The sequence below is a fragment of the Mandrillus leucophaeus genome, unplaced genomic scaffold (assembly GCF_000951045.1).
Source record: "Mandrillus leucophaeus isolate KB7577 unplaced genomic scaffold, Mleu.le_1.0 Scaffold4, whole genome shotgun sequence".
Taxonomy (NCBI): Eukaryota; Metazoa; Chordata; class Mammalia; order Primates; family Cercopithecidae; genus Mandrillus; species Mandrillus leucophaeus.
The window spans coordinates 13,233,954-13,260,240 of record NW_012104253.1 but is presented as its reverse complement, the minus strand read 5'-3'; the positions used below and the strand labels follow the sequence as shown (position 1 = coordinate 13,260,240).

The 26,287-nt window shown below is 40.7% G+C and overlaps 1 protein-coding gene across 1 annotated transcript in view; it reads right to left on the bottom strand.

Annotated features, from left to right (window-relative positions):
- The window catches only part of CATSPERB (catsper channel auxiliary subunit beta), a 158,749-nt gene that overhangs the window by 81,637 nt on the left and 50,825 nt on the right, over window positions 1-26,287 (bottom strand). Inside the window, exons 12-15 of the mRNA XM_011991778.1 lie at window positions 18,438-18,484; window positions 17,133-17,282; window positions 14,405-14,563; window positions 100-244 (exon numbers count right to left, since the gene is read on the bottom strand). Of these exons, the coding sequence (XP_011847168.1) occupies window positions 100-244; window positions 14,405-14,563; window positions 17,133-17,282; window positions 18,438-18,484 (501 nt within the window). The remainder of the gene's footprint in view (window positions 1-99; window positions 245-14,404; window positions 14,564-17,132; window positions 17,283-18,437; window positions 18,485-26,287) is intronic.

Here is a 26,287-nt window from a genome sequence, read left to right as displayed (position 1 = left end):
GAGATCTTAGGATTAGTTAATTAATACAGCAGATTTTTCATATATCTTCTAATCCTGGGCCACATGTAATGCTTACACCAGTGAAAGCAAATTCCTTACCTGCCTTTGTCAAGTAAACCTTTCCACGTTGAGAAACAAAAGTAATAGCTGATGTATAAAAACTATGAAAAGACTTCTTTATGATATCACCATGAAAGTCAGCTACTAATTGAAAGGTGCTGCCGCCATCGACTGAAAGCCATATCTAAAGGAATAAAGAGATAATACCTCACTAAATAGCTGCCATGCAACAGTTGGCAATTACCTATCAGCCTACATGAGAATAGCCATGTGGCATGATCTTTTCCATATGCCTACATTCATCACACACACACACACACACACACACACACTCGTATGCAGACTCCTTATCTACTTTGTCTACCTTCTATTTCCATCCTAGAGTGTGTATGAAGGTGTCTGTGGCAGAGTAGCAGGTCTACACAATATGCATAGTGATTGTATAAAACAACAAAGTTATTCCTATGATCTCCCAAATAATTCCGTGTTCATAAAAGAATGGAGTGCTGGGTGCATTTGGATCTGGGGAGGGGTTTACGCCATATTGACATAATACTTCATGTTCTAGGTGTCTGGCAAATATATATGCAGACATAGTTTGCATGGAAAAGCCCTTGTCATTTGCAAGGGATGTGTCCTGGTACCTTCGTAGATCCTCAAATCACTTATCTCACTGTACAGTTATATTAGTTTATTACTATAGCATCTTAGTTTCTCTATTTCCTCATCTTTAGGTAAGAGTTGTTTGAGGATAAAACAGATCGATTATGTATTAATGATTCCCACTTGCTACCTCTTTTAATAGCCTAAGACTCATTCACATGAAGATTTCTGTTGTTTGGATTTTTAAAAATTAATTTAAATAACAAGTTATACAAGAAAATAGGCTTTTCTTGCATTTCCAACTTTATAAATATGGCTGAAGAGTCTGAGACCACCATCCAAATAATTCTTCTTTTATACCTCATCTGATATAATCAATCCTAGTCTCCTCTATCTCTTCCCAGAGGTAACCAGGTATTCAGTTTGCAAATTCTAAGCATTTACATTCATATGTATGCAGATACCAATAAAATATGTACAGTACTGATTTCATTTTTATGGTGGGGAGGAGAGAAAGGCTTTTAGACTTGGACAGGAAGTACCTTTGACCTGGACTGCTTGCTTACTGGGCCTGAATATTACAAACACACACAGGAAACGTACTGAATACACATAGGTGCTTCTGTTACTCAGGATGCAGCACTCATTGCTGGCATAATACAATCTATGAGCCGAAACATATGATATGTGGACCTCAATTTTCACTCTTGCTTTGGGCCCTGCAAACATTACTGGTGAGCAGGGAGGTAGTTAGGGTGTCTAAGGAAGGGCACTTTGAACAGTAGGTTCGAACTTGTATCATACTGTACCTGTTGTTCTATAAGTTACATTTGTCACGCAACCCTATGTCTCGGGTCTTTTTATGTTAGCTCATGTGGATCAGCACATTCTTCTACACTGTCCCCTAATCTCCAACTTATGGATATATCATACTTGAGATAGTCTACTTTTCCACTAATGAACATTTAAAAGTTGTACCCAAATTTTCAGTGTTGTGAATAGTACTGCAGTGAACATTCATTTATCTGCCTAGCTGTACTAATGTCACAGTGTTATCTTTAAAGGAAATACTGAAAAATTGAGTTGCTGAGTCAGATGCTATGCATACATATAAGACAGGGTCTCTGTCACCCAGGCTGCAGTGCAGTGGCATGATCTTGGCTCACTGCCACCTCTACCTTCCCAGCTCAAGTGATCTTTTCACCTCCGCCTCCCAAGTAGCTGGGACTACCGGTATATGCCACCATGCCTGGCTAAGTTTTGTACTTTTTTGTAGAGATGGTTTTTTGCCATGTTGCCCTGGCTGGTCTCAAGCTCCCAGGCTTGGCCTCCCGAAGTGCTGGTATCACAGGCATGAGCCACTGCATCTAGCCACATTTCTACAATTTTAATAGAGACTACCCAAGTGCTCTTCAGTTTTGCTGAACCAGATTATAGTTCCACCAGTAATGTATGAGAGTATCTGTTTCTCCAAACCTCACCAATACTTGATATGACCAAAAATTTATTTTTAATTTTTACTTATGATCTGAATGAAAAATGACATCTCATTGCATTTTTTTCCCTAAATATTTTAAATTATTTGTCTATACATGGCTCATTTGTATTTTTCCTTATATTATTTAATAATATAATGAACTGTGTGAACTGAAAACCTATGAATCAGCATATTGCTAGTAATTTACATCTTCCTGTTTCTCTCCATTCCTATCCCTCTACCTTTCCTGTTACATATCCAATATCTTGAATTTTGTGTTTTCTCATTCCCTTGGTATTTAAATTATTTTTAGCGCATACGTTTAAATAACATATTGCTTAATTTTACTTATTTTTGCTCTTTGTAAAAAGGGCTATCCATACCATATATTGTCTTCTATAACTTACTTCTCCTCAACATTATGTACTTAAATTCATACATGTTGCATACAGCTCAGTTCATTTGCTTTTTCATTTCCATATAAAAGTTCATTAGGTGAATAAGATGTAATTTACTTATTCATTTTCCTATTCATAGACATCTGGATTACTTTTAGTAATTTGATCTTATTACTAGCAGTACCCATGACAAACATTTTAAAATGTCTCTGGATATATGTATTTCCCTTGCTGAAAAGTGAAATTGGTGGAACACAGGATATGCAAATATTCACATTCACAAGATAATAATAATAATGGCAAATTGCTTTCCAGAATAGTTGTAATAATTTACTCTCCCAGCAGCCATATATAAGAAATCTTGTTGATCTACACTTTCTTCAACATTTTGTATCGTCAGAATTAATTTTGCCAATTAAGTATCTGGAAATGATATCATTGTTCATTCCTGATTTGTATTTCCCTGATTGCTTGTAAACTCCATCATCTCTTCACATATTCATTCCACTTGTTTCCTTTTCTGTGATATGCTCATTTGTGTGTTTTTTCCTTTTTGTTATTGGGTTGTCTTTTTCATATTGCTTTGCAGAAATTCTTTATATATTCTTACTTCTATAATTCTTTCTTAGTTAAATGTGTTGCAAATATCATCTCCCAGTTTGCAGATTGTTGTTTTTCACTTCTTAGGATATCCTTCATGAAAAAGTCTCTTCGTTTTTCTGTCCTTCTTCCTTCTTTCTCCTCCCTCCTCCCTCCTCCACCTCCTTCTCCTCTTCTGCTTCCCCCTCCTCCTTTTTTTAAAAAGAGGATGCAGAGAACTTTCATTGGATAAAAAGTGAAGTTAAGAGACTCTATGATTGATTTGGGGGCCTAACCAAATGAGAAAACTGACCGCTGAATGGCTGACTTACAAGTGAGCTTTTGGCCATATCACCAGTGTAACTTAGGATCAGTCTTCATTTCCTTTATTATTTTTCATTTTGAATGTTTAACTGGATCCAAATTATAAGTCATTGCCAAATTACTTTGGAAATATCCTTTGTCTTGATTATGTTACTGCATATGGATGGTGCTCAAAATTATTAAAAATTAATTCAGATGTTTTCAATTTTGTGAAGAGATGGCGGATATTTTCTAGGTCAAAATACAAAAGTGATTTGTGATCTAACTATTGGTTATCTTATATTTTTTTCTTTTTTATTGAGGTAAAAAACACATATCATAAACTTTATCATGTTATCCATTATTAAGCATACAGTTCAGTAGTGTTACATATATTTACACTGCAGTGGAAGAGTTCTCCCACACATGCATAGTCTCCCCCATTACTAGCATTCCCCAACAACTGATGAACCTACATTGATACATCATTACCACACAGAGTCCATAGTTTACATTAGGGACCTTTCTTAGTCTTGTAAATCCTATGAACTTAGACAAATGTATAATGGCATGTATCCACCATTATAGTATGAGACAGAAGAGTTTCACTGCCCTAAAAGTCCTCTGTTCTCGGCCTATCCAACCTCTCTGCCTTCTAATCCCTGGCAGCCACGGATCTTTTTGCTCTCTCCATAGTTTTGCCTTTTCCAGAATGTTATATATTGGAATAATAAAGTTTGCAGCATTTTCAGATTAGTTTCTATCCCTTAGTAATATGCATTTAAGTTTCTTCCTTTTTTTTTTTTTTTTTTTTGAGACAGAGTCTCACTCTATCGCCCAGGCTGGAGTGCAGTGGTGCAATCTCGGCTCACTGTAACCTCTGCCTCCCCAGTTCAAGCGATACTCCTGTCTCAGCCTCCTAAGTAGCTGGGATTACAGGTGCCCACCACCACACCCAGCTAATTTTTGTATTTTTTGTAGAGACAGGGTTTCACCATGTTAGCCAGGCTGGTCTCGAATTCCTGACCTCAGGTGATCCTCCCACCTCGGCCTCCCAAAGTGCTGGGATTACAGTCTTCCACGTCTTTTACATGGCTTGATATCTCATTTCTGCTTAGCACTGAATAATAATCCATTATCTGGATATACCAAGTATATTTGTCTATTCTCCTAGTGAAGGACATGTTGATTGCTGTACAACCCTCACATCCAACTGGACCGTTTTGTAAGCTCTATTAGATTTACATCAGTTTTAGCTATTGTTCTTCTGTTTCCACAAGAATTGTTCCAATTCCTTGGCCTTTCTAAATTTTTGTTCAACTGTTAGTTCTGTTTCTTAGCTCCATTTCAGAGGACACCATATAAACGCTTTATCTTTAATTCTGACTATTTATTGTCCACAATCAAAACACACATAAATGGATTTTGTGTGTGTGTGAGATCAGGTCTCACTCTGTCACCCAGGTTGGAGTGCAATGGCACAGTCTTGGTTAACTGCAACCTCTACCTCCCAGGCTCAAGGAATCCTCCCACTTCAGCCTCCTGAGTAGCTGGGACCACAGGCACATGCCACCACAGCTGGATAATTTTTTTTGTATTTTTTGGTGGAGACAGGGTTTTGCCATGTTGCCCAGGCTGGTCTCGAACTCCTGAGCTCAGGTGATCCATCCACCTCGGCATCCCAAAGTGCTGGGATTACAGGTGTGAGCCACTGCACTCAGCCTGAATTTTTGAGATGTATAACATACTGGCAAAAAATTTGATCTACATGCTTTTAAACCATTAAGTTCAAGTATGACAACTTCTTACATCACTGTTAGTTTCCAATCCATGGGCCCTAGGAATTCTAGAACAAAAGACAATGAAGCAACCACTTTTTCAAAAAATGACAGAAAATGAGTAAATAAAGTCATAGGATTCTACACAGTTGGAGAAATACACAGAAAAAAAAACACAAGATGGATACTGGAGGAACTTCATGCCCAAGAAGTCTATTTAGATGATCACCTGTTATATATGTGGAGAAACCTGAACACAATCGAATGCAAATTGTGTTCCTCTTATAAGGGGAACAAACGTTCAAGGGTCAAAGAAGAAATTAGAGGTTTTAAACTGATATTGGCTGGGTGCAGAGGTTCATGCCTGTAATCCCAGCACTTTGGGAGGCCAAAGTGGGCAGATCACTTGAGGTCAGGAGATCGAGACCAGCCTGGCTAACATGGTCATGGAACCCCCTCTTTACTAAAAATACAAAAATTAGCTAGGTGTGGTGGCAGGTGCCTGTAATCCCAGCTACTTGGGAGGCTGAGGCAGGAGAATCACTTGAATCCAGGAGGTGGTGGTCACAGTGAGCCGAAATGGTGCCACTGCACTCCAGCCTGGGTGACAGAACAAGACTCCATCTCAAAAACAAACAAACAAACAAACAAACAAAAAAACCAAAACTGATGTGGTTAGGCTTTGTGTCTCTACCCAGATCTCATCTTGAATTATAATCCCCATAATCCCCAGGTGTTGAGGAAGGAACCAGGTGGAGGTGATTGGATCATGGGGGCAGTTCCCCCATGCTGTTCTCATGACAGTGAGTGAGTTCTCATGAGATCTAATGGTTTTATAAGAGGCTGTTGCCTCTTCACTCTGCCACTCTTCTCTCTCCTGTTGCCATGTGAAGATGTGCCTTCTGTCATGAGAGGTGAAGCCAGCTGGACTTCCTGGGTTGAGTGGGGACTTGGAGAACTTTTCTGTCTAGCTAGAGGATTGTAAAAAATTCTGTTTCTGGCAAAAAGTTTGTAAATGCACCAATCAGCACTCTGTGTCTAGCTAAAGGTTTGTAAACGCACCAATCAGCACTCTGTGTCTAGCTAAAGGATTGTAAATGCACCAATGAGCACTCTGTAAAATCGCACCAATCAGCACTCTGTGTCTAGCTAAAGGATTGTAAATGCACCAATCAGCACTCTGTAAAATGGACCAATCAGTGCTCTATAAAATGGACCAATCAGCAGGACATGAGCGGGACTAAATAAGGAAATAAAAGCTGGTCACCCAAGCCAGCAGTGGCAACCCACTTGGGTCCCCTTCCACGCTGTGGAAGTTTTGTTCTTTCGCTCTTCACAATAAATCTTGCTGCTGCTCACTCTTTGGGTCCCCACTACCTTTATGAGCTGTAACACTCACCGCGAGGGTCTGCAGCTTCATTCCTGAAGTCAGTAAGACCATGAACCCACCAGGAGGAACAAACAACTCTGGACACACCCCCTTTAAGAGCTGTAACACTCACTGTGAAGGTCTGTGGCTTCACTCTTGAAGTCAGCGAGACCATGTATCCACCGGAAGGAAGAAACTCTGGACACATCTGAACATCTGAAGGGACATACTCTGGACACACCATCTTTAAGAGCTGTAACACTCACCGCAAGGGTCCGTGGCTTCATTCTTGAAGTCAGCGAGACCAAGAACCCACAAGAAGGAACCAATTCCGGACACATTTTGGTGACCATAAAGGGACAATCACCAAGTGGTGAGTACCATCGGACCCCTTTTGCTTGCTATTCTGTCCTGTTTTTCCTCAGAATTCAGGGGCTAAGTACCGGGCATCTGTTGGCCAGTTAAAAGTGACTAGCATGACTGCAGGATTAAAGACACGGGTGTCAGGCTTTCTGGGAAGGGGCTCTCTAACAACCCCCGACTCTTTGGAGCTGGGAGCTTGGTTTGCCAGGAACCAGCTTCTGCTTTTCCTGTACTTCTGGGCTGAGCTGAGTGAGGGTCAACAGAGACGAAAGCCATTCAGCTTCGGGGTCCCAACAACAAGTTGGTTGACCCTGCAGCCATGAGTGGAACTCTCAAAGTCACGTCGCCCAAGCAAGACTCGCCCATCTATCCTATCTATCCTGACCCTTGCCTCCTGGGTCCTAATGCCTGTCAGACAAACTTCCTCCCGCCTCTCTTCTCCAAGGCTAGTCACGCTTCTAAAAACAACTCCCTGTCTCTGGTGCTTTTCTAGTTTCTTCTATAAGGATGATTTCTAGTATAAACTTTAGGACTCTATTCCCTTCTTCAGACATCCAGGCTCACTAATCAGAAATACATAATTTTTGCCCAAAGTCCCATTGTAGGGGGCACTACCTGGAATTTTAGGATCCCTCCTCAGACAAGCAGGCCTAATAAAAGCTATTCCCAAAGCTAGGATATGGGGAGCCTCAGAAATTGTATCCTTCCTATTCACATAAGTGAGGACAAAAGGCGTCACCCTTTCAACTCTGGAGATCCCTTCCCTCCCTCAGGGTATGGCCCTCTGCTTCATTTTGGGGCATAACATCTTTATAGGACATGGGTAAAGTCCCATTACTAACAGGAGAATGCTTAGGACTCTAACAGGTTTTCAAGAATGCATCGGTAAGGGCCATTAAATCCGATTTTTCTCGGTCTTCTTTGTGGTCTAGGAGGACAGGCAAGAGTGCATGTATTCGAGAATGCATTGGTAAGGGCCACTAAATCCAACCTTCCTCGGTCCTCCTTGTGGTCTAGGAGGAAAACTAGTGTTTGTGCTGCTGCGTCGGTGAGCGCAACTATTCCAATCAGCAGGATCCAGGGACCGTTGCAGGTTCTTGGGCAAGAGGTGTTTCCGCTGCTGTGTTGGTGAGCACAACTATTTTGATCAGCAGGGTCTAGGCACCATTGTGGGTTCTTGGGCAAGAGGTGTTTCTGCTGCTGCATCAGCGAGTGCAACAACTCTGATAAGCAGGGTCCAGGGACTGTTGCGGGTTCTTGGGCGGGGAGAGACACAAACAAACCAAAACCACAGATGGTTTTGTCTTTCAGATGGGAAACACTCAGGCATCAACAGGCTCACCCTTGAAATGCATTCTAAGCTATTGGGACTGATTTGACCCATAAACCCTGAAAAAGAGGCGGCTCATTTTTTTCTGCACGATGGCTTGGCCCTGATATTCTCTCTCTGATGGGGAAAAATGGCCACCTGAGGGAAGTATAAATTACGATACTATCCTGCGGCTTGACCTTTTCTGTAAGAGGGAAGGCAAATGGAGTGAAATAACTTATGTCCAGGTTTTCTTTTCATTGAAGGAGAATACACAATTATGCAAAGTTTGCAATTTACATCCCACAGGAGGACCTCTCAGCTTACCCCCATATCCTAGCCTCCCTATAGCTCCCCTTCCTATCAATAGGCCTCCTCCAATCTCCCCAACCCAGAAGGAAGCAAGCAAAGAAATCTCCAAGGGACCACAAAAACCCCCAGCTATTGGTTATGTCCCCTTCAAGCTGTAGGGGGAGGGGAATTTGGCCCAACCTGGATACATGTCCCCTTCTCCCTCTCTGATTTAAGGCAGATCAAGGCAGACCTGGGGAAGTTTTTGGATGATCTTGATAGGTACATAGATGTCCTACAGGGTCTAGGGCAAACTTTCTATCTCACTTGGAGAGATGTCATGCTATTGTTAGATCAAACTCTGGCCTTTAATGAAAAGAATGTGGCTTTAGCAGCAGCCTGAGAGTTTGGAGCTATCTGGTATCTTAGTCAAGTAAATGATAGAATGACAGCCGAAGAAAGGGATGAATTCCCTGCTGGTCAGCAAGCCATCCCCAGTATGGATCCCTACTGGGACCTCGACTCAGATCATGGGGACTGGAGTCGTAAACATCTGTTGACCAGTGCTCTAGAAGGACTAAGGAGAATTAGCAAAAAGCCCATAAATTACTCAGTGATGTCCACCATAACTCAGGGAAGGAAGAAAATCCTTCTGCCTTCCTCGAGTGGCTATGGGAGGCCTTAAGAAAATATGCTCCCATGTCAGCCGACTCACTAGAAGGTCAATTGATGCTAAAAGATAAGTTTATTATCCAATCAGCCGCAGATATCAGGAGAAAGCTCCAAAAGAAGCCCTGGGCCCTGAACAAAATCTGGAAGTATTATTAAACCTGGCAACCTCAGTGTTCTGTAACAGGGACCAAGAGGAACAGGCCCAAAAGCAAAAACGAGATCAGAGAAAGGCCCCAGCCTTAGTCATGGTCCACAGACAAATCTTGGTGGTTCAGAGGGGACAGAAAATGGAGCAGGAATCACCCAGCAGGGCTTGTTATCAGTGTGGTTTACAATGACACTTTAAAAAAGATTGTCCAATGAGAAACAAGCCGCCCCCTCGTCCATGTCCGCTATGCCGAGGCAATCACTGGAAAGTGCACTGCCCCAGAGTGCAATGGTTCTCTGGGCCAGAAGCCCCCAACCAGATGATCCAACAACAGGACTGAGGGTGCCCAGGGCAAGTGCCGGCTCATGTCATAACCCTCACTGAGCCCCGGGTATGTTTAACCATTGAGGGCCAGGAAATTGACTTCCTCCTGGACACTGGCACGGCCTTTTCAGTGTTAATCTCCTGTCCCAGACGACTGTCCTCAAGGTCCATTATCATCTGAGGAATCCTGGGACAGCCTGTAACCAGGTATTTCTCCCACCTCCTCAGTTGTAATTGGGAGACTTTGCTCTCTTCACATGGCTTTCTTGTGATGCCTGAAAGTCACACACCTTATTAGGGAGGGATATATTAGCGAAAGCTGGAGCTATTATCTACATGAATATGGGGAACAAGTTACCCATTTGTTGTCCCCTACTTGAGGAGGGAATCAACCCTGAAGTCTGGGCATTGGAAGAACAATTTAGAAGGGTAAAAAATGCCTGCCCAGTCGAAATCAGGCTAAAAGATCCCACCACTTTTCCTTATCAAAGGCAATATCCCTTAAAGCCTGAAGCTCATAAAGGATTACAGGCTATTGTTAAACATTTAAAAGCTGAAGGCTTAGTAAGGATATGCAGCAGTCTCTGCAACACCCCAATTCTAAGAGTACAAAAACTGAACAGTCAGTGGAGACTAGTGCAAGATCTTAGACTCATCTAATGAGGCAGTAATTCCTCTATATCCAGTTGTACCCAACCCCTATACCCTGCTCTCTCAAATACCAGAGGAAGCAGAATGGTTCACTGTTCTGGACCTCAAGGATGCCTTCTTCTGTATTCTCCTGCACTCTGACTCCCAGTTTCTCTTTGCCTTTGAGGATCCCACAGACCACACATTCCAACTTATGTGGACGGTCTTTCCCCAGTGGTTTAGGGATAACCCTCATCTGTTTGGTCAGGCACTGGCCCAAGATCTAGGCCATTTCTAAAGTCCAGGCACTCTGGTCCTTTAGTATGTGGATGATTTACTTTTGGCTACCAGTTCGGAAACCTCATGCCAGCAGGCTACTCTAGATTTCTTGAACTTTCTAGCTAATCAAGGGTACAAGACATCTAGGTTGAAGGCCCCACTTTGCCTACAGCAGGTCAAATATCTAGGCCTAATCTTAGCCAGAGGAACCAGGGTCCTCAGTAAGGAATGAATATAGCCTATACTGGCTTATCCTTGCCCTAAGACACTAAAACAGCTGCAGGGGTTCCTTGGAATCACCAGCTTTTGCCAACTATGGACCCCCAGATACAGCAAGATAGCCAGGCCCCTCTATACTCTAATCAAGGAGACCCAGAGGGCAAATATTTATCTAGTAGAATGGGAACCAGAGGCAGAAACAGCCTTCAAACCCTTAAAGCAGGCCCTAGTACAAGCTCCAGCTTTAAGCCTTCCCACAGGACAAAACTTCTCTTTATACATCACAGAGAGAGCAGGGATAGTTCTTGGAGTCCTTACTCAGACTCGTGGGACAACCCCACAACCAGTGGCATACCTAAGTAAGGACATTGATGTAGTAGCAAAAGGCGGGCCTCACTGTTTATGGATAGTTGCAGCAATGGCCATCTTAGTGTCAGAGGCTATCAAAATAATACAAAGAAAGGATCTCACTGTCTGGACTACTCATGATGTAAATGGCATACTAGGTGCCAAAGGAAGTTTATGGCTATCAGACAGCTGCCTACTTAGATACCAGGTGCTACTCCTTGAGGGACTGGTGCTTCAAATATGTATGTGCGTGGCCCTCAACTCTGCCACTTTTCTCCCAGAGGATGGGGAACCAATCGAGCATGACTGTCAACAAATTATAGTCCAGACTTATGCCGCCCAAGATGATCTTTTAGAAGTCCCCTTAGCTAATCCTGACCTTAACCTATATACTGATGGAAGTTCATTTGTAGAGAATGGGATACGAAGGGCAGATTATGCCATAGTTAGTGATGTAACCATACTTGAAAGTAAGCCTCTTCCCCCAGGGACCAGTGCCCAGTTAGCAGAACTAGTGGCACTTACCCAAGCCTTAGAACTGGGAAAGGGAAAAAGACTAAATGTGTATACAGATATCAAGTATGCTTATCTAATCCTACATGCCCATGCTGCAATAAGGAAAGAAAGGGAGCTCCTAACCTCTGGGGGAACGCCCATTAAATACCACAAGGAAATTATGGAGTTACTGCATGCAGTGCAAAAACCCAAGAAGGTGGCAGTCTTACACTGCTGAAGCCATCAAAAAGGGAAAGGAGAGAGGAGAACAGCAGCATAAGTGTCTGGCAGAGGCAGGGAAAGACCAGCAGAAAGGAAAGAGATAAAGAGACAGAAATTCAGAGAGAAAGAAAGAGAAAGAGAGACACAAAGTCAAAGACAGAAGGAAAGAGAGAGATAGAAGTAGTCAAGAAAAAACAGTGTACCCTATTCCTTTAAAAGCCAGGGTAAATTTCTGTCTACCCAGCCAAGGCATATTCTTCTTGTGTGGCACTTCAATCTATATCTGCCTCTCAGACAGTCTGCAAGAAATAACGAAATCTGTCTTTACTCTACAATCCCAAATAGACTCTTTGGCAGCAGTGACTCTCCAAAACCGCCAAGGCCTAGATCCCCTCACTGCTGAGAAAGGAGGACTCTGCACCTTCTCAGGGAAAGAGTGTTGTTTTTAGACTAGCCAGTCAGGGATAGTAAGAGATGCTGCCTGGTGTTTACAGGAAAAGGCTTCTGAAATCAGACAACGCCTTTCAAACTCTTATACGAACCTCTGGAGCTGGGCAACATGACTTCTCCCCTTTCTAGGTCCTGTGACAGCCATTTTGCTGTTACTCACCTTTGGGCCCTGTATTTTTAACCTCCTTGTCAAATTTGTTTCCTCTAGGATTGAGGCCATCAAGCTACAGATGGTCTTACAAATGGAATCCCAAATGAGCTCAACTAACAACTTCTACCAAGGACCCCTGGACTGACCCACTGGCCCTTTCACTGGCCTAAATAATTCCCCTCTGGAGGACACTACAACTGTAGGGCCCCTTCTTCACCTCTATCCAGCAGGAAGTAGCTAGAGCTGTCATTGGCCAATTCCCAACAGCAGTTGGGGTGTCCTGTTTAGAGGGCGGATTGAGAGGTGAAGCCAGCTGGACTTCCTGGGTTGAGTGGGGACTTGGAGAACTTTTCTGTCTAGCTAGAGGATTGTAAACACACCAATCAGTGCTCTATGTCTAGCTAAAGGTTTGTAAACACACCAATCAGCACTCTGTAAAAATATACCAATCAGCGCTCTGTGTCTAGCTAAAGGTTTATAAATGCACCAATCAGCACTCTGTGTCTAACTAAAGGATTGTAAATGTACCAACCAGCACTCTGTAAAATGGACCAATCAGCACTCTGTAAAATGGACCAATCAGCACTCTGTAAAATGGACCAATCAGCAGGACATGGGTGGGGTCAAATAAGGGAATAAAAGCTGGCTACCCGAGCCAGCAGCGGCAACCCACTCGGGTCCCCTTCCATGCTGTGGAAGCTTTGTTCTTTCGCTGTTCACAATAAATCTTGCTGCTGCTCATTCTTTGGGTCCATACTGTCTTTACAAGCTGTAACACCGTGAGGACCGTGAGGGTCTGTGGCTTCATTCCTGAAGTCAGCAAGACCAGAAACTCAAGGGGAGGAACAACCAACTCCGGATATGCCACCTTTAAGAGCTGTAACACTCACTGTGAAGGTCTGCGGCTTCACTCCTGAAGTCAGCAAGACCACGCACCTACTGGAAGGAACTCTGGACACATCTGAACATCTGAAGTGACAAACTCCGGACACACCATCTTTAAGAGCTGTAACACTCACCACAAGGGTCTGTGGCTTCATTCTTGAAGTCAGTGAGACCAAGCACCCACCAGAAGGAACCAATTCCAGACACAATGATTATAAGTTTTCCGAGGCCTTCCCAGTCATGCAGAACTGTGAGTCAATTAAACCTTTTTTCTTTATAAATTACCCAGTCTCAGACAGTTCTTTATAGCAGTGTGAGAATGGACTAATACATAACCATTTAGTGTGAAAAACTAAAATATGGAAGAGAGTTTTAAGAAGACCTGGAAACAGGGTATCATCTTTACAAATCTCTAAATTTTGCACATAATATAGATAGTTGAGAAACTCAATTAGTTCCTTCTTTGGAAGTCATTGCAGTACTTTCTTAGTTCCAAAGTTTTGCTTAATGTTTCATAATCTGTGGCCCTTACTTTTTTAAACTGTCAGATGCTCCATAGATGGTATAACTACTCCTTTACCAAGCTTTCAGTGTACTGATACAGAACTGACTGAAGGAGCAGCCAGAGGGTGGAAAAAGCTACCAGGAGGAACTTAAAGAACAAAGCCAGAAAGTCAAGCTCAGACAAAATCAAACAGAAAAAGGCAAACATTAAATGCTGGAAACACTAGTTAGAAATACACTTTTGATGAGGTTAGTGGCAAAATCTAAGTAATTCAGAGCTGGAAAGACATGTATAGTGATTGGCAACATTCAAGATAACTCTGATGTACCCATGGCTCATTTTCATCAGCCAATGAACTACCTGAAAGGTAAAAACTGATAATAGACACCAAGGTTAGTATACAATAAATAGTCAATAAATATTGTCTTCCCTCCCACTGCCATCTCTAGGTCATCAGAGAAGCTCTGTTCTTAATGTACAACCATGCAGCATACAGTAGGTGGATGATTTAACTCTAACACAGACTAAAGTTTCACGTGTACGTACCTGATTGCCATAAACATATAAAAAGTGGCTTCGGGGATGAAATACCATTCCAACGGGAGAAGAGAATGATGGAGGAAACCGAAAAATTGGAAATTTTGCTTGTGCACTTGGTTCATTATTTCTCAGGATGCTCACAGAGACAACGGCAGTTTTCTTAACCTAGGTAAACAAAGAATGAGCAAGTCATGAGAATTTTGCCATTATTATTAGTCTGTGTTACAATTTTTAGAATTTCCTGTTACTTGCATTTTTATTAAGAGAGAGATACACTCACTAACACAACATAGAACTAGAAGGATTAACAGTAATTGTTACCTCTTTACTCCACTACTCTGGCCCCTGCCACACACCCATTTTATAGTTGTTGAAAATGAAGTTTAGGAGATTAAATAATTTGTTGAAAGTTCTATAATTAACAGCAAAGAGAGGTTTATTATAGAATCACTGCTGAACTTGGCAGACAGACTCCAAAGCCCATGCTTATGACTATCATGCCAAAAGTATGGATGCCTAAGCCACACCCCAGGTCTATTCAACCATGATTTTAAAGAGGATCAGAATATGACAGCTCAGGCCAGGCAGAGTCTTCAGCTTAAAATTATCTTTATATAAAAGTGGTTTGTAATCTCAGCACTTTGGGAGGCCTACGCGAGAGGATTGCTTGAGCCTAGGAATTTGAGAACAGCCTGGTCAACAAAGTGAGACCCAACTGCATAAAAAAAATTAAAAATTAGCCAAGCACAGTGGCATGCACCTGTAGTCCCAGCTACTAATCAGGCCAAGGCAGAGGATCGCTTGAGCCAGGAGTTAGAGTCTACGGTGAGCTATGATCACACCACTGTACTCCAGCCTGAGTGACAGAGTGAGACCATCTCAAAAGAAAAAAAAGAGATATGAAACCTCAAAATATGGTACTTTTGGCCAGGCACAGTGGCTTACGCCTATAATCCCAGCACTTTGGGAGGCCGAGCTGGGTGGATCACTTGAGGCCAGGAGTTCGAGGTCAGCCTGGACAAAATGGCAAAAACCTGTCTCTACTAAAAATACAAAAATTAGCCGGCGTGGTGGCACACACCTGTAATTTCTGTTACTTGGGAGGCTGAGGTGGGAGAATCTCTTGAACCTGGGAGGCAGAGGTTGTAGTGAGCCAAGATTGCTCCACTGCACTCCAGCCTGGGTGACAGGACTCTGTCTCAAAACAAAAAAATGCCACTTTTATATAAAGATAATTTTAAGCTGAAGACTGTTGAGATTCAACAGATGCAGAGAAAAAACTTTGGAGCCTCTGGTGTCTGACCAAAAGCAGGAACTGCTAGGAAATGAGGCTGACAGAAATTCCTCTTTGGGGCAGATCTACTCCCAGAAGGAAGAATGCAAATAAAACCTGTCTCAAATCCCTTCTCCAGAGGAGTTTTATAGCCCTGAAGGAGAAGGAAAGACCACTCATACCTAGATTTCCAAACATTATCGAAATCATTCATATCTCCTGGCCAGGTGCTGTGGCTCATGCTTGCAATTCCAGCACTTTGGAAGGCCAACGTGGGTGGATCACCTGAGGTCAGGAGTTCAAGACTAGCCTGGCCAACATGACAAAACCCCATCTCTACTAAAAATACAAAAATTAGCTGGGTGTGGCAGCGGGCACCTGTAATCCCAACTACTTTGGAGGCTATGGTAGGAGAATTGCTTGAGCCTGGGAGGCAGAGGTTGCAGTGAGCTGAGGTTGCAGTGAGCTGAGATTGCACCACTGAACTCCAGCCTGGGCAGCAGAGTGAGACACCATCTCAAAAAAGCCCCAAAGAACAAACAAACAAATAAAAAATCGTATCTCCTGTTTGCTGTCCTGAAAACCCATTTATCTTTTTTTTTTTTTTAAAAAAAGCAATTTGTGTTTCCATAAATGATTTTCTCCCTCTCCCCTTCACCTATTAAGATGGTACCTAACCTCCAAATTTTAACCTTGTCACTGAGTTTCCCATGTGTGCACACTGCACATGTAAATAAACTGTTTTCTCCTATTAATCTTTTTTTTTTCCGGTTTAATTTGCAAGGCTCCAGTCATTGAACATAAGAAGGTGGAGGAAAGAGTTTTTTCCTTCCCTACAATCTTGATGATAGGGGCTGAACTTATGGTTTTATTTGTTTGTTTGTTTGTTTGTTTTCTCAGACTGGGTTTTGCTCTGTCACCTCACCTGGAGTGCTAGAGTGCAGTAGTGCCTCACTGTGGTCTTGAAGTCCTGGCCTCAAGCCTCCTGCCTCAGCCTCCCGAATTGCTGGGATTACAGGCATGAACCATCACAACTGTCAGTTTATGTGTTTTTTAATGGCTCCAAGAAGAATTCTAATTCACAGGTAAGGTTAAGGACGTTTGGAAGAAAAAAATATAGATCTGTGGCAATTAATTCCATTTTTTTTTCTGTTTAATTAAGCATTTTATGGAATCTTAAATTTATATAGAAAAATCCCAGCTTATATTCTTTAGAGAATTAGCAAGGGAGAATCACTATGCACACAGCATCACGTTTTCCATTTTCATCAAAATGAATGACAATCAGGCAAGAAATCTCTAAAGTGTCAAGCTATATTATTGATCTTAAATAATTTTGCTGTAGCCAATTTTATTAGGTTCTATTGCCAGACACAACAAGAACTTGAAAATAACTTTCGCTACGGTAAATTTTTATTGTTGTCATGTCGAGATAAATTCCGTCTGGGATATAAGGCCTACCTTGTTATGGAAGAGGAAAACTCCCGTACCATGCTCTTGGTCAACAAGAAATGTTAGCACTCTTGGAATACTTTTCATTCCTTTAAAAACGTAAGGTAAGCAGGGTACCCATTCAAGAAGTGGTTCCCGACTATAAAAACAAGAGCTTGACTATAAAAAAAAAAGAAGGGAAAAATTAATGCTGTTTTTGAAACATAAGTTCTAATTCTCTTAGTGAAACTAGCCCAATTGTTCATAGAACTAATGTTTACAGTTTTTTTTTAACAAACAGAAATTAACCCTCCCTCCTTGGTCTTAAAACCCACTGGTCTTTAAACTCCTGGTCTTAAAACCTACATTTGTCTCATCTGAATTCCTTCTTTAGGAAATTGACCCTCAGGCAAGAAACTTGACCCTTAGGCAAGGAACTGAAACTCAACAGATCACCACATCCAGATAATGAGAAGTCAGACTCCTCATCCATCATGATTGCTTCCTTACCCATCTCTAATTCCTGTTTTCCTACCTTTCTTTCTGTGTAAATACCCCAATTTTACTCAGAGAGATAGGCTTGAGATTTTTATCTCCCATTCTCCTTGGCTGCAGCACCCGATTAAAGCCTTCTTCCCTGGCAATACTTGTTGACTCAGTGATTGGCAGTCTATACAGCAAGCAGCAGGACCTAGACTGAATCCCTGGTGTTTTAGTAACAGTAGGAAAATAAATTAATAACCATTGTGTTGCTCTGACTGATCACAATTGTTTTTTTTTTTTAAATCCTTAATGTGACTGGGTTTGGTGACTTACGCCTGTAACCCCAGCACTTTGGGAGGCCGAGAGGGGTGGATCATGTGGTCAAGAGATCAAGACCATCCTGGCCAACATGGTGAAACCCCATCTCTACTAAAAATACAAAAATTAGCTGGATGTGGTGGAGTGCGCCTGTAGTCCCAGCTGCTTGGGATGCTGAGGCAGGAGAATCGCTTGAACCTGGGAGACAGAGGTTGCAGACAGAGTGAGACTCTGTCTCAAAAAAAAAAAAAAAAAAAAAAAAAATTCCTTGATGTCTGTGCCTCTCTTCTGAGGGATATGAGCCCAGAAAACATTGCAATGCATCTCTTTCTGGTACAAATTGTTTTTCTAAAATCATTGCTTAGGTCCTGATTAACATAATTAGGTAAGTACTACTAAACCCAAGTAGAAACACCCCTGGGAGCAAAGAGTGATTGTGAAGCCTTTCAGTCTGTAGGATTTTTTAGATTAATCACAATCCATGAAGTCATGTATAACAAAATTTCTTAACTTATAAAATATTCGATATCATACCTCACTTAGGGTTCTGTTTCTCTCAAAGGTGACTGTAACATAATCAACTATAAAATAAATACAAGGGTACAGGAATTATAAGCACATCTGTATTTCTAAAACTGGAAGGGTTAGTCTTAATAGTCATCATGAAAATCATAGAATTTATTTTTGCAAGTAAACTTTATGGTAAATGAAAATAATAATAATAAAAGTTATGTATCATCAAGTAATGTATACTTGAATCCAATTTTCTTATCCCTATTGCAAGTGTACCTATTGTCTCAGATTTAAGTTAGAATTTTTTTTTGTTTTAGGTCATTAACTTATATAAAGCAAACTTATCTTCATATTTTGGTCTAGTTTTATTTTATGTCATTTTATTAAATCTAGTTGTAACTGAGTAGCTTAGATTCAAAATGTATTTTAAAACTTTTTTTATTCCTTTCTTGATTTTTGCCTTTAAAACATACTTTGGAACTTTGTTTCCCTCCCTTCCCATCCGACACTCCCTTGCACTGCTGACTTATCTAATTATGTGCTTGCTTAGAAGTTCCAGGGGCTAATTTTGAAACAAATCAGACATGGAGAGTCAGTTGTAAAATTCCAGAGATTACCTCAAGGAGGTTAGTCTACAACCTGGCCATCATGAAGATGACACCAGCCTATGCTCCAAGTGGACCATGATTCAAGACAGCCACTGGGACAAAACACACAGACCTTGTACCCAGCATCATTCCTGCATGCCTTCCACCCCAAGTTCCCCCTTCTAAACTCCTCTCCCCAGCCTAAAGTTTGGAATGGTCTTTTAAAGGCATGAGCCTGGCTCTCCCAACTGCTGGCTTTTGGAATAAAAGTCACTTTCCTTTCACTGCATCTCATCCTTGTTCATTTGGCTTTATATGTGGCAAGCAGCCAAGCTTGCATTCATTACAAATTTGGTAGTCCCTTTAGGGAGTCTGCATTTTGAGTGGTCTAGTCTGTCAACCTAGTTTGCAGCGAGTGGGGGAATTGGCTGCAGCAGTGTGCCAGGGCTTTCCTCTTCATGCTACCGGATGGGAAAAGAGTTGCTCATGAATACTAGCTGCTGCTGGCAAGCTGACCCTGCAGCTGGGGCTCTGGGCATTTTCCTGGCAGCTGCTGAGATACTTTTGTCTCAGGCAATCTTCCTTCTCTCCCTGTCATGGCGTTAGCTGCCTACTACACTTTGCTGGTGTAGGGTAAGTGACATGTGAAGAAGTTGACAGACTTCAGAACTGGATAAGTCAACTGGAATGCATCCAGTTCTCCTCTGTCTCTTCTGTGGTAACACTTGAGCTCTGCTCCATTTGGACATAGCTGCTTGTGACATTGTCTGGGCAGGAACACCATCTTTATCTGTGGCATCACTTGAGCTTTGTTCTGTTTTGACCTAGCTGCTCATGGGGCCATCTGAAGTTGAGACAAGGTTTCAGGACTTTTATCTAGTCCCCTTGATGGGGAATCAGCCTGGGAGTGTACCATCTGAATCTGTAACTGTGTATGTATGTGATCTACATTTGGGCCCTTATCTACTTGCAACTTTCTTTCCTTCTTTCTCTACCCTTTAAGGCAGCGTGTATAAGCCCCCCTACTCAATCTAGGGATCCAACCCTGAAGTAGAACAATTTCTGTCACCCTGGCTCTTGGCTGGGTTGCTCTGTATTGGACCCCAAAGTACTTCTCAGAGCTGTGCCAAATCTTATGGGGGAAAGAAGCATGTGATTTCTTCTGTAGGTTATCTAAATGGGCCTGTATCCCACTTATGGTTTTCAATGCTATTTGTCGGAAATACCTGGGATAAACGTTGAAACAGTCCCAACTCCAATTCTTTTGCCCTTTACCCTTTCTGTCCGCTTGTTTTGCCATCTCATTTGTTGCCCTTCCATTATGGCTTACTGGGATTGCAGCAGGACCTGGACTTAGATTAAGGTGGATATGCTAAAAAAAAGGCTATACTGGTCATTGCCAGTCATTAGCCTGTTGGGGAAATTAATTCTTTGACACATTTGGCTCTCCTAACTGTGTGGCAAAATTTACACAGGCATGCCTATTGGGATAATGAATGGTACCATCAACACCGGTTGTGTAAAGTAAGGAGAATTCGCCCAATTCCTGGCAATCTAGTTGCAGGGAATTATTGATAGAGGCAAAAGCAAGGCATCAATAGAGGCTGCTCCTCTGCTCACTAGAGGCCCCTGATTTTGGGACTCCATCTGGTTACATATTATGGTCCATTTCTGTGCACATTTTAAACTGATGGGCAAATTATAGCAAAAAAAAAAAAAAAAAAAAAAAAAGTCAGAGCTCACATGGTTAATTTGCAACTGTAAAGTTAATCAGAGTTCTAAAGCTACCTTCTCTTTTTTTCCTGCCTGCCTTGAATATGCTTTGAATCTGCTTTTACGAAGATGTGGTGCTAAGATAGGACTCATTATTTATGTTCTAACTGAAATGTAAACATTGGAAACTCAATTGGAATGGAAGAAAAACAGGATAAAAGAGACTTCTAAAAACTGAACTGCCACATGAAATTTAAAATAGTTTCTTCTAATTCTGTAAGGAATGTCAATGGTATGGAACCAAAAAAGAGCCCGTATAGCCAAGACAATCCTAAGCAAAAAGAACAAAGCTGGAGGCATCATGCTACCTGGCTTCAAACTATACTTCAAGTCTACAGTAATCAATATAGCATAGTACTTGTACCAAAACAGACATCTAGACCAATGGAACATAACAAAGATCTCAGAAATAATACTACACATCTACAACCATCTCATGTTTGAAAAACCTGAGAAAAACAAGCAATGGGGAAAAGAATTCCCTATTTAATAAATGGTGCTGGGAAAACTGGCTAGCCATATGCAGAAAACTGAAACTGAACCCCTTCCCCACATCTTATAGAAAAATTAACTCAAGATGGATTAAAGGCTTAAATGTAAAACCCAAAGCCATAAAAATCCTAGAAGAAAACCTAGGCAATACCATTCAGGACACAGGCATGGGCAAAGACTTCATGATGAAAACACCAAAATCAATTGTAACAAAAGCCAAAATTGACAAACAGGAGCTAATTACACTAAAGAGCTTCTGCACAGCAAAAGAAACTATCATTAGAGTGAACAGGCAACCTACAGAACGGAAGAATATTTTTGTAATCTACCCATCTGACAAAGGGCTAATATCCAGAATCTACAAGGAACTTAAACAAATTTGCAAGAAAAAAACAAACAACCCCATCAAAAAGTGGGCAAAGGATATGAACAGACACTTCTCAAAATAAGACATTTACACAGCCAACAAACATATGAAAAAAGAGTGCAACATCACTAATTGTTAAAGAAATGCAAATCAAAATCACCATGAAATACCATCTTACACCAGTCAGAATGGCGATTATTAAAAAGCCAAGAAACAATAGATGCTGGCAAGGCTGTGGAGAAATAGGAACGCTTTTATACTGTTGGTGGGAATGTAAATTAGTTCAGCCATTGTGGAGACAGTGTGGCAATTCCTCAAGGATCTAGAACCAGAAATGCCATTTGACCCAGCAATCCCATTACTGGGTATATACTCAAATGAAAATAAATCATTCTACTATAAAGACACATGCACATTTGGGCCCTTATCTACTTGCTACTTTATTGCAGCACTAGTTACAATAGCAAAGACATGCAACCAAGCCAAATACCCATCAATGATAGATGGGATAAAGAAAATGGGTACATGTACACCATGGAATACTATGCAGCCCTAAAAATGAATGAGATCATGTCCTTTGCAGGGACATGGATGAAGCTGGAAGCCATAATCCTCAGCAAACTAGCACAGGAACAGAAGAAAACCAAACACCACATGTTCTTACTTGTAAGTGGGAGTTGAACAATGAGAACACATGGACACAGGGAAAGGAACAACACACAACAGAGCCAGTTGGTGGGTGGGGGGCAAGGGAAGAGAGAGCATTAGGACAAATAGCTAATGCATGTGGGGCTTAAGACTTAGATGACAGTTGATAGATGCAGCAAACCACCATGGCACATATATATCTATGTAACAAGCCTACACGTTCTGCATTTGTATCCTGAAACTTAAAGTAAAATAGAAATAAAAATAAAAAACAAAACTGAACTGCCATAGAGACTGCTTTACCCAAATTTTGGTCCATCGCTTTTCTTGGATTACCTACTAAGGCAAACAAAGTTCAGCCATGTGAACAGATTCCAATTTTGTCACAAAAATAATTCAGATCCAGCTATCTTTTATAAAATGATGAGATTATATTGCTATCTTATGGCTAGAATTTGAAGGTAAAAGCTATTGGATATTTGTGTGTGCATATACATGTTTAGATATGTTTATGTGATGTTGATGTATTATGTGATGTGTCATATCTGGCACACTACCAAGCTGGCTTATAAGTAAATGAGTACTCATAAATGAAATCCAAAAGCTCTTCAAATTCACACGAATCTTTGATAAATAAAACTGGTTTTAAATATGATTAATAAAATTAACATAGAAATGTCTTCAGAAGTGTCAGTATACATTTTTGTCTGAGTTTACTGATAAGATATGTTTTGTATTTGCCTCTGCTAGATATATTAAGCTGTCTGGATTTGGCATAAAAGTTATAAGGCTATAAACCCAGCCAAAAGCAGAATGATCTTTGTTTGTATGATTTTTTTGATACATAAGACTAATTTAATATTGGTAGTTCAATGAAAACAGCCAAATCTTTTAAGTTGTCAGCAAAATGCCCATGTGTTTAACTTTAAGGTTCTTAGGTGAACCCCTGATGTTTATGAGCTTTAAAAATGGTTAACAGAAAAATAACTTTAAATAATGACTAGTGCTAATATCTCAGTTTTCAAAAGTAATCTAGATTAATGATTAAAAATGAAAAAATCAAATACATGTAAATGGGGTAAATGCTTGCAGGTAAACTTTTTATGAAATTTAAAATCTTAAAATTATTTTGGATGCTCATTTTGATGTCTGGGTCATTTCCAACTAAAAAAGGGTTATGATGTGGGAAAACATGTTTATAAAACTTGTAGAATTATTTCATCTATAAAATGTTAACATCTGATAAACAGTTCAGGATTTCTTGCTTCCTAAGCTTTCACTAAAGTTTAAAGTTATTAAAAATAAAAATACTAGTTAATATATAATTCTGTAAGTTGTGTTCTTATTAAAATACTTTTTGTATGAGAAAATATCTTTTATGGTAAATTTCTGTCCTAAAGTAAAATGGTTGTTTAGGAAAGAGGTAATATAGGACAAGATAGAAAGTCTAAGCATGCTATAGATGGCCTGTGTCATAAGCCATATCCATAGATGGCCTATGTCAGATGTAAGATTTTACATCTTATCAAGATAATTTCTATGTTGTCTTTATTAGATTTTTGATAGCTTAAAAAACCTGAGATTTAAAAGGGTTAAGGTTTTTACAGCCACATAACCTTCTACATTGCCCTTAAAGTCTTTTGATTATCACTTTGATTAAATGAATAACTATTATTTTACAATGACCTATTCTTCTATTTTGACCAAATGTTTTGAGCCTTTTAGCATCTTTCACAAACGTCCTCAAAATCAAATCCTAAATTAAGTCGCTGACTTATTTCTTGGGCTCATCAAAGCTATAAAAATTAATCAATGCAAGTATGTAAATCTTTTTATGGCTTCCAGTCAGGTCATAGACTCCAGTATCACCATCTCCAGCTTCTTGAAAAGGTCCTTAACAGGTGCTATTAACGAATCCATGTGCTGTTAAGTTACAGGGCTTTAACTCCTAGATGGACATATCTCATCTAAAGAAGATGCTGCCTCTGCCAATCTCAAGTCAACCAAAGCCTCACCTTTAGACCCAGACAAAGGTGACAATCAAAGTATACTGCCTTAATAGGACACAGGACAAGCCTGTATTAAAAAACATTAAGATTCATTTACTAATTTTGCCCCATCTGAATTAATATAATTTATTCTGTACCTTAATTCTAAATAATTTAAATGTTTAGCTACCTGTGAGCTTCCTTTCCTATCATTCTCAGAATGAGGCAAGGCTTATAACCATTTCGTTTGAAATGTTGCTAATTATGTTTTACTTTACCTCCAAAATTGAAACTATCCAGTCCTTCCAGGCCCAGGGACTATTGCAGAAGAGGTGGTCATGTGATATTATAAGGGCTGGTTTTGAGGCATAAACTTAGTTCAGAACTTCCAAATCAAGGACAGGCACACAGATGCCTAAACAGCTAAACAAAATGCTTGTGTTTTGTATAACTAATTGCTACAAGCTAAGATTATAGTAGCCCAATGCATAAAATATATACATAAGTCAATTTTATAACTTTGTTTTTTGGCTTTTGGATTTTAGCTCTTATGCTGCTTACAAGGAATTTTAAGGGTTAATGAGTGCCTGCCCACCTCCATTATAATCTGGCCTGAAATGTTTAATTGGCTATAAGTCTTTTGACTCTAAGTTCCTTGGCTATAGGTGTCCCACTGGAGGGCATGATGGACCTGGGACAGGTAGTCACACCACCCCAGCATTAGTATGGGACAAAGTAAAACTTGGCCATTGATACTGCCTCTGGCATATCTTTACCAAAAAAGAGGAAATATAAACCAAAAAATAAAATACTGAGTCCCCTACCAACTAAACAAATCCTCCCCCTTGGCCAAAGGAACCCCAAGAAAAACCCTTAAAAACTTAATTCCCAGCCATGATGGGATGGAAAGTCAGGCATGCCTCATTATATTCCCTCTGTTTTATGATTTAGACACTACAATTGATCACTATTAATTATCATAAGACTGACAGAACAGGTCTTTATGGCAATAAGCTATCAAATGATAAACAGGACCTAAGCTCATACCAGACAAAGATTAAGTCTCCCCCCAAGGTAAATGGAGTCATATGTTACATGCATGTTCATTCAATATGCATGTGTCAGGACCACTTTCATAAATATTCATAGGTCCTCCTAAAACTTGTTCAATTCATACATTTAGCCAATCTTTCATCATGTCCCCACAGGACCCCTGAGTATGATGGACAATGGAGAACAAACTTACTTTCTTATTGATATGGGGGGCTATATATTCTATAGTTAACATCTGCCTATCCTCTGATTCAAAAAAGAATGTGATGGTTGCAGGAATGTCAGGGCAAATTGTGACTCACTCCTTCCTACAACTTGTAGATTGTCATCTTGGAGACCACAATGACAGGAGAAACTAAAGAGATGAACCACACTCTAAAAAAATTGCATTGCCAAAATATGTCAAGAAAGTAATTTGACTTGGGATTAATTTTTCCCATTGCCTTACTCTGAGTCAAGGTAACACCCCGAAGTGGGAGCAGGTTGAGCCCTTTTGAGATTGTTTATGGGAGACCCTCCCTGGGAGTCCCACCTTTAGACCTAATAAATAAATTAAGAATTAAACAATACATACACCAGTTAGGGCAGACGCTACTAACCATGCATCAGTTTGCTGCTTTCAGGTCCTCATACCCTAGGGGCGAGCCCCTTCACCCTTTCCACCAAGAGTTAAGGTACTGCTAAAAAGTCTTGGGAAAAAACAAGGACCTGACTGGCAGCTACCCAAAAATGGATGGGCCTTATGATGCACTGCTGACCATGCCTTCACCTGTCAAATTGGCTGGAATTAAACCCTGGATACATCACACTCAGGTGAAGGCTCATCCTCAACCTGATACTTCAGACAACCAGCCTGCCTGTTCATGTGTGCCAAGAAAAGACCTAAAACTGTATTAAAGGAAAAAAATCACACAGATAAGTACTACCTTTTTCTTAACATGAACTTCTTAACAAGTTTTGTAG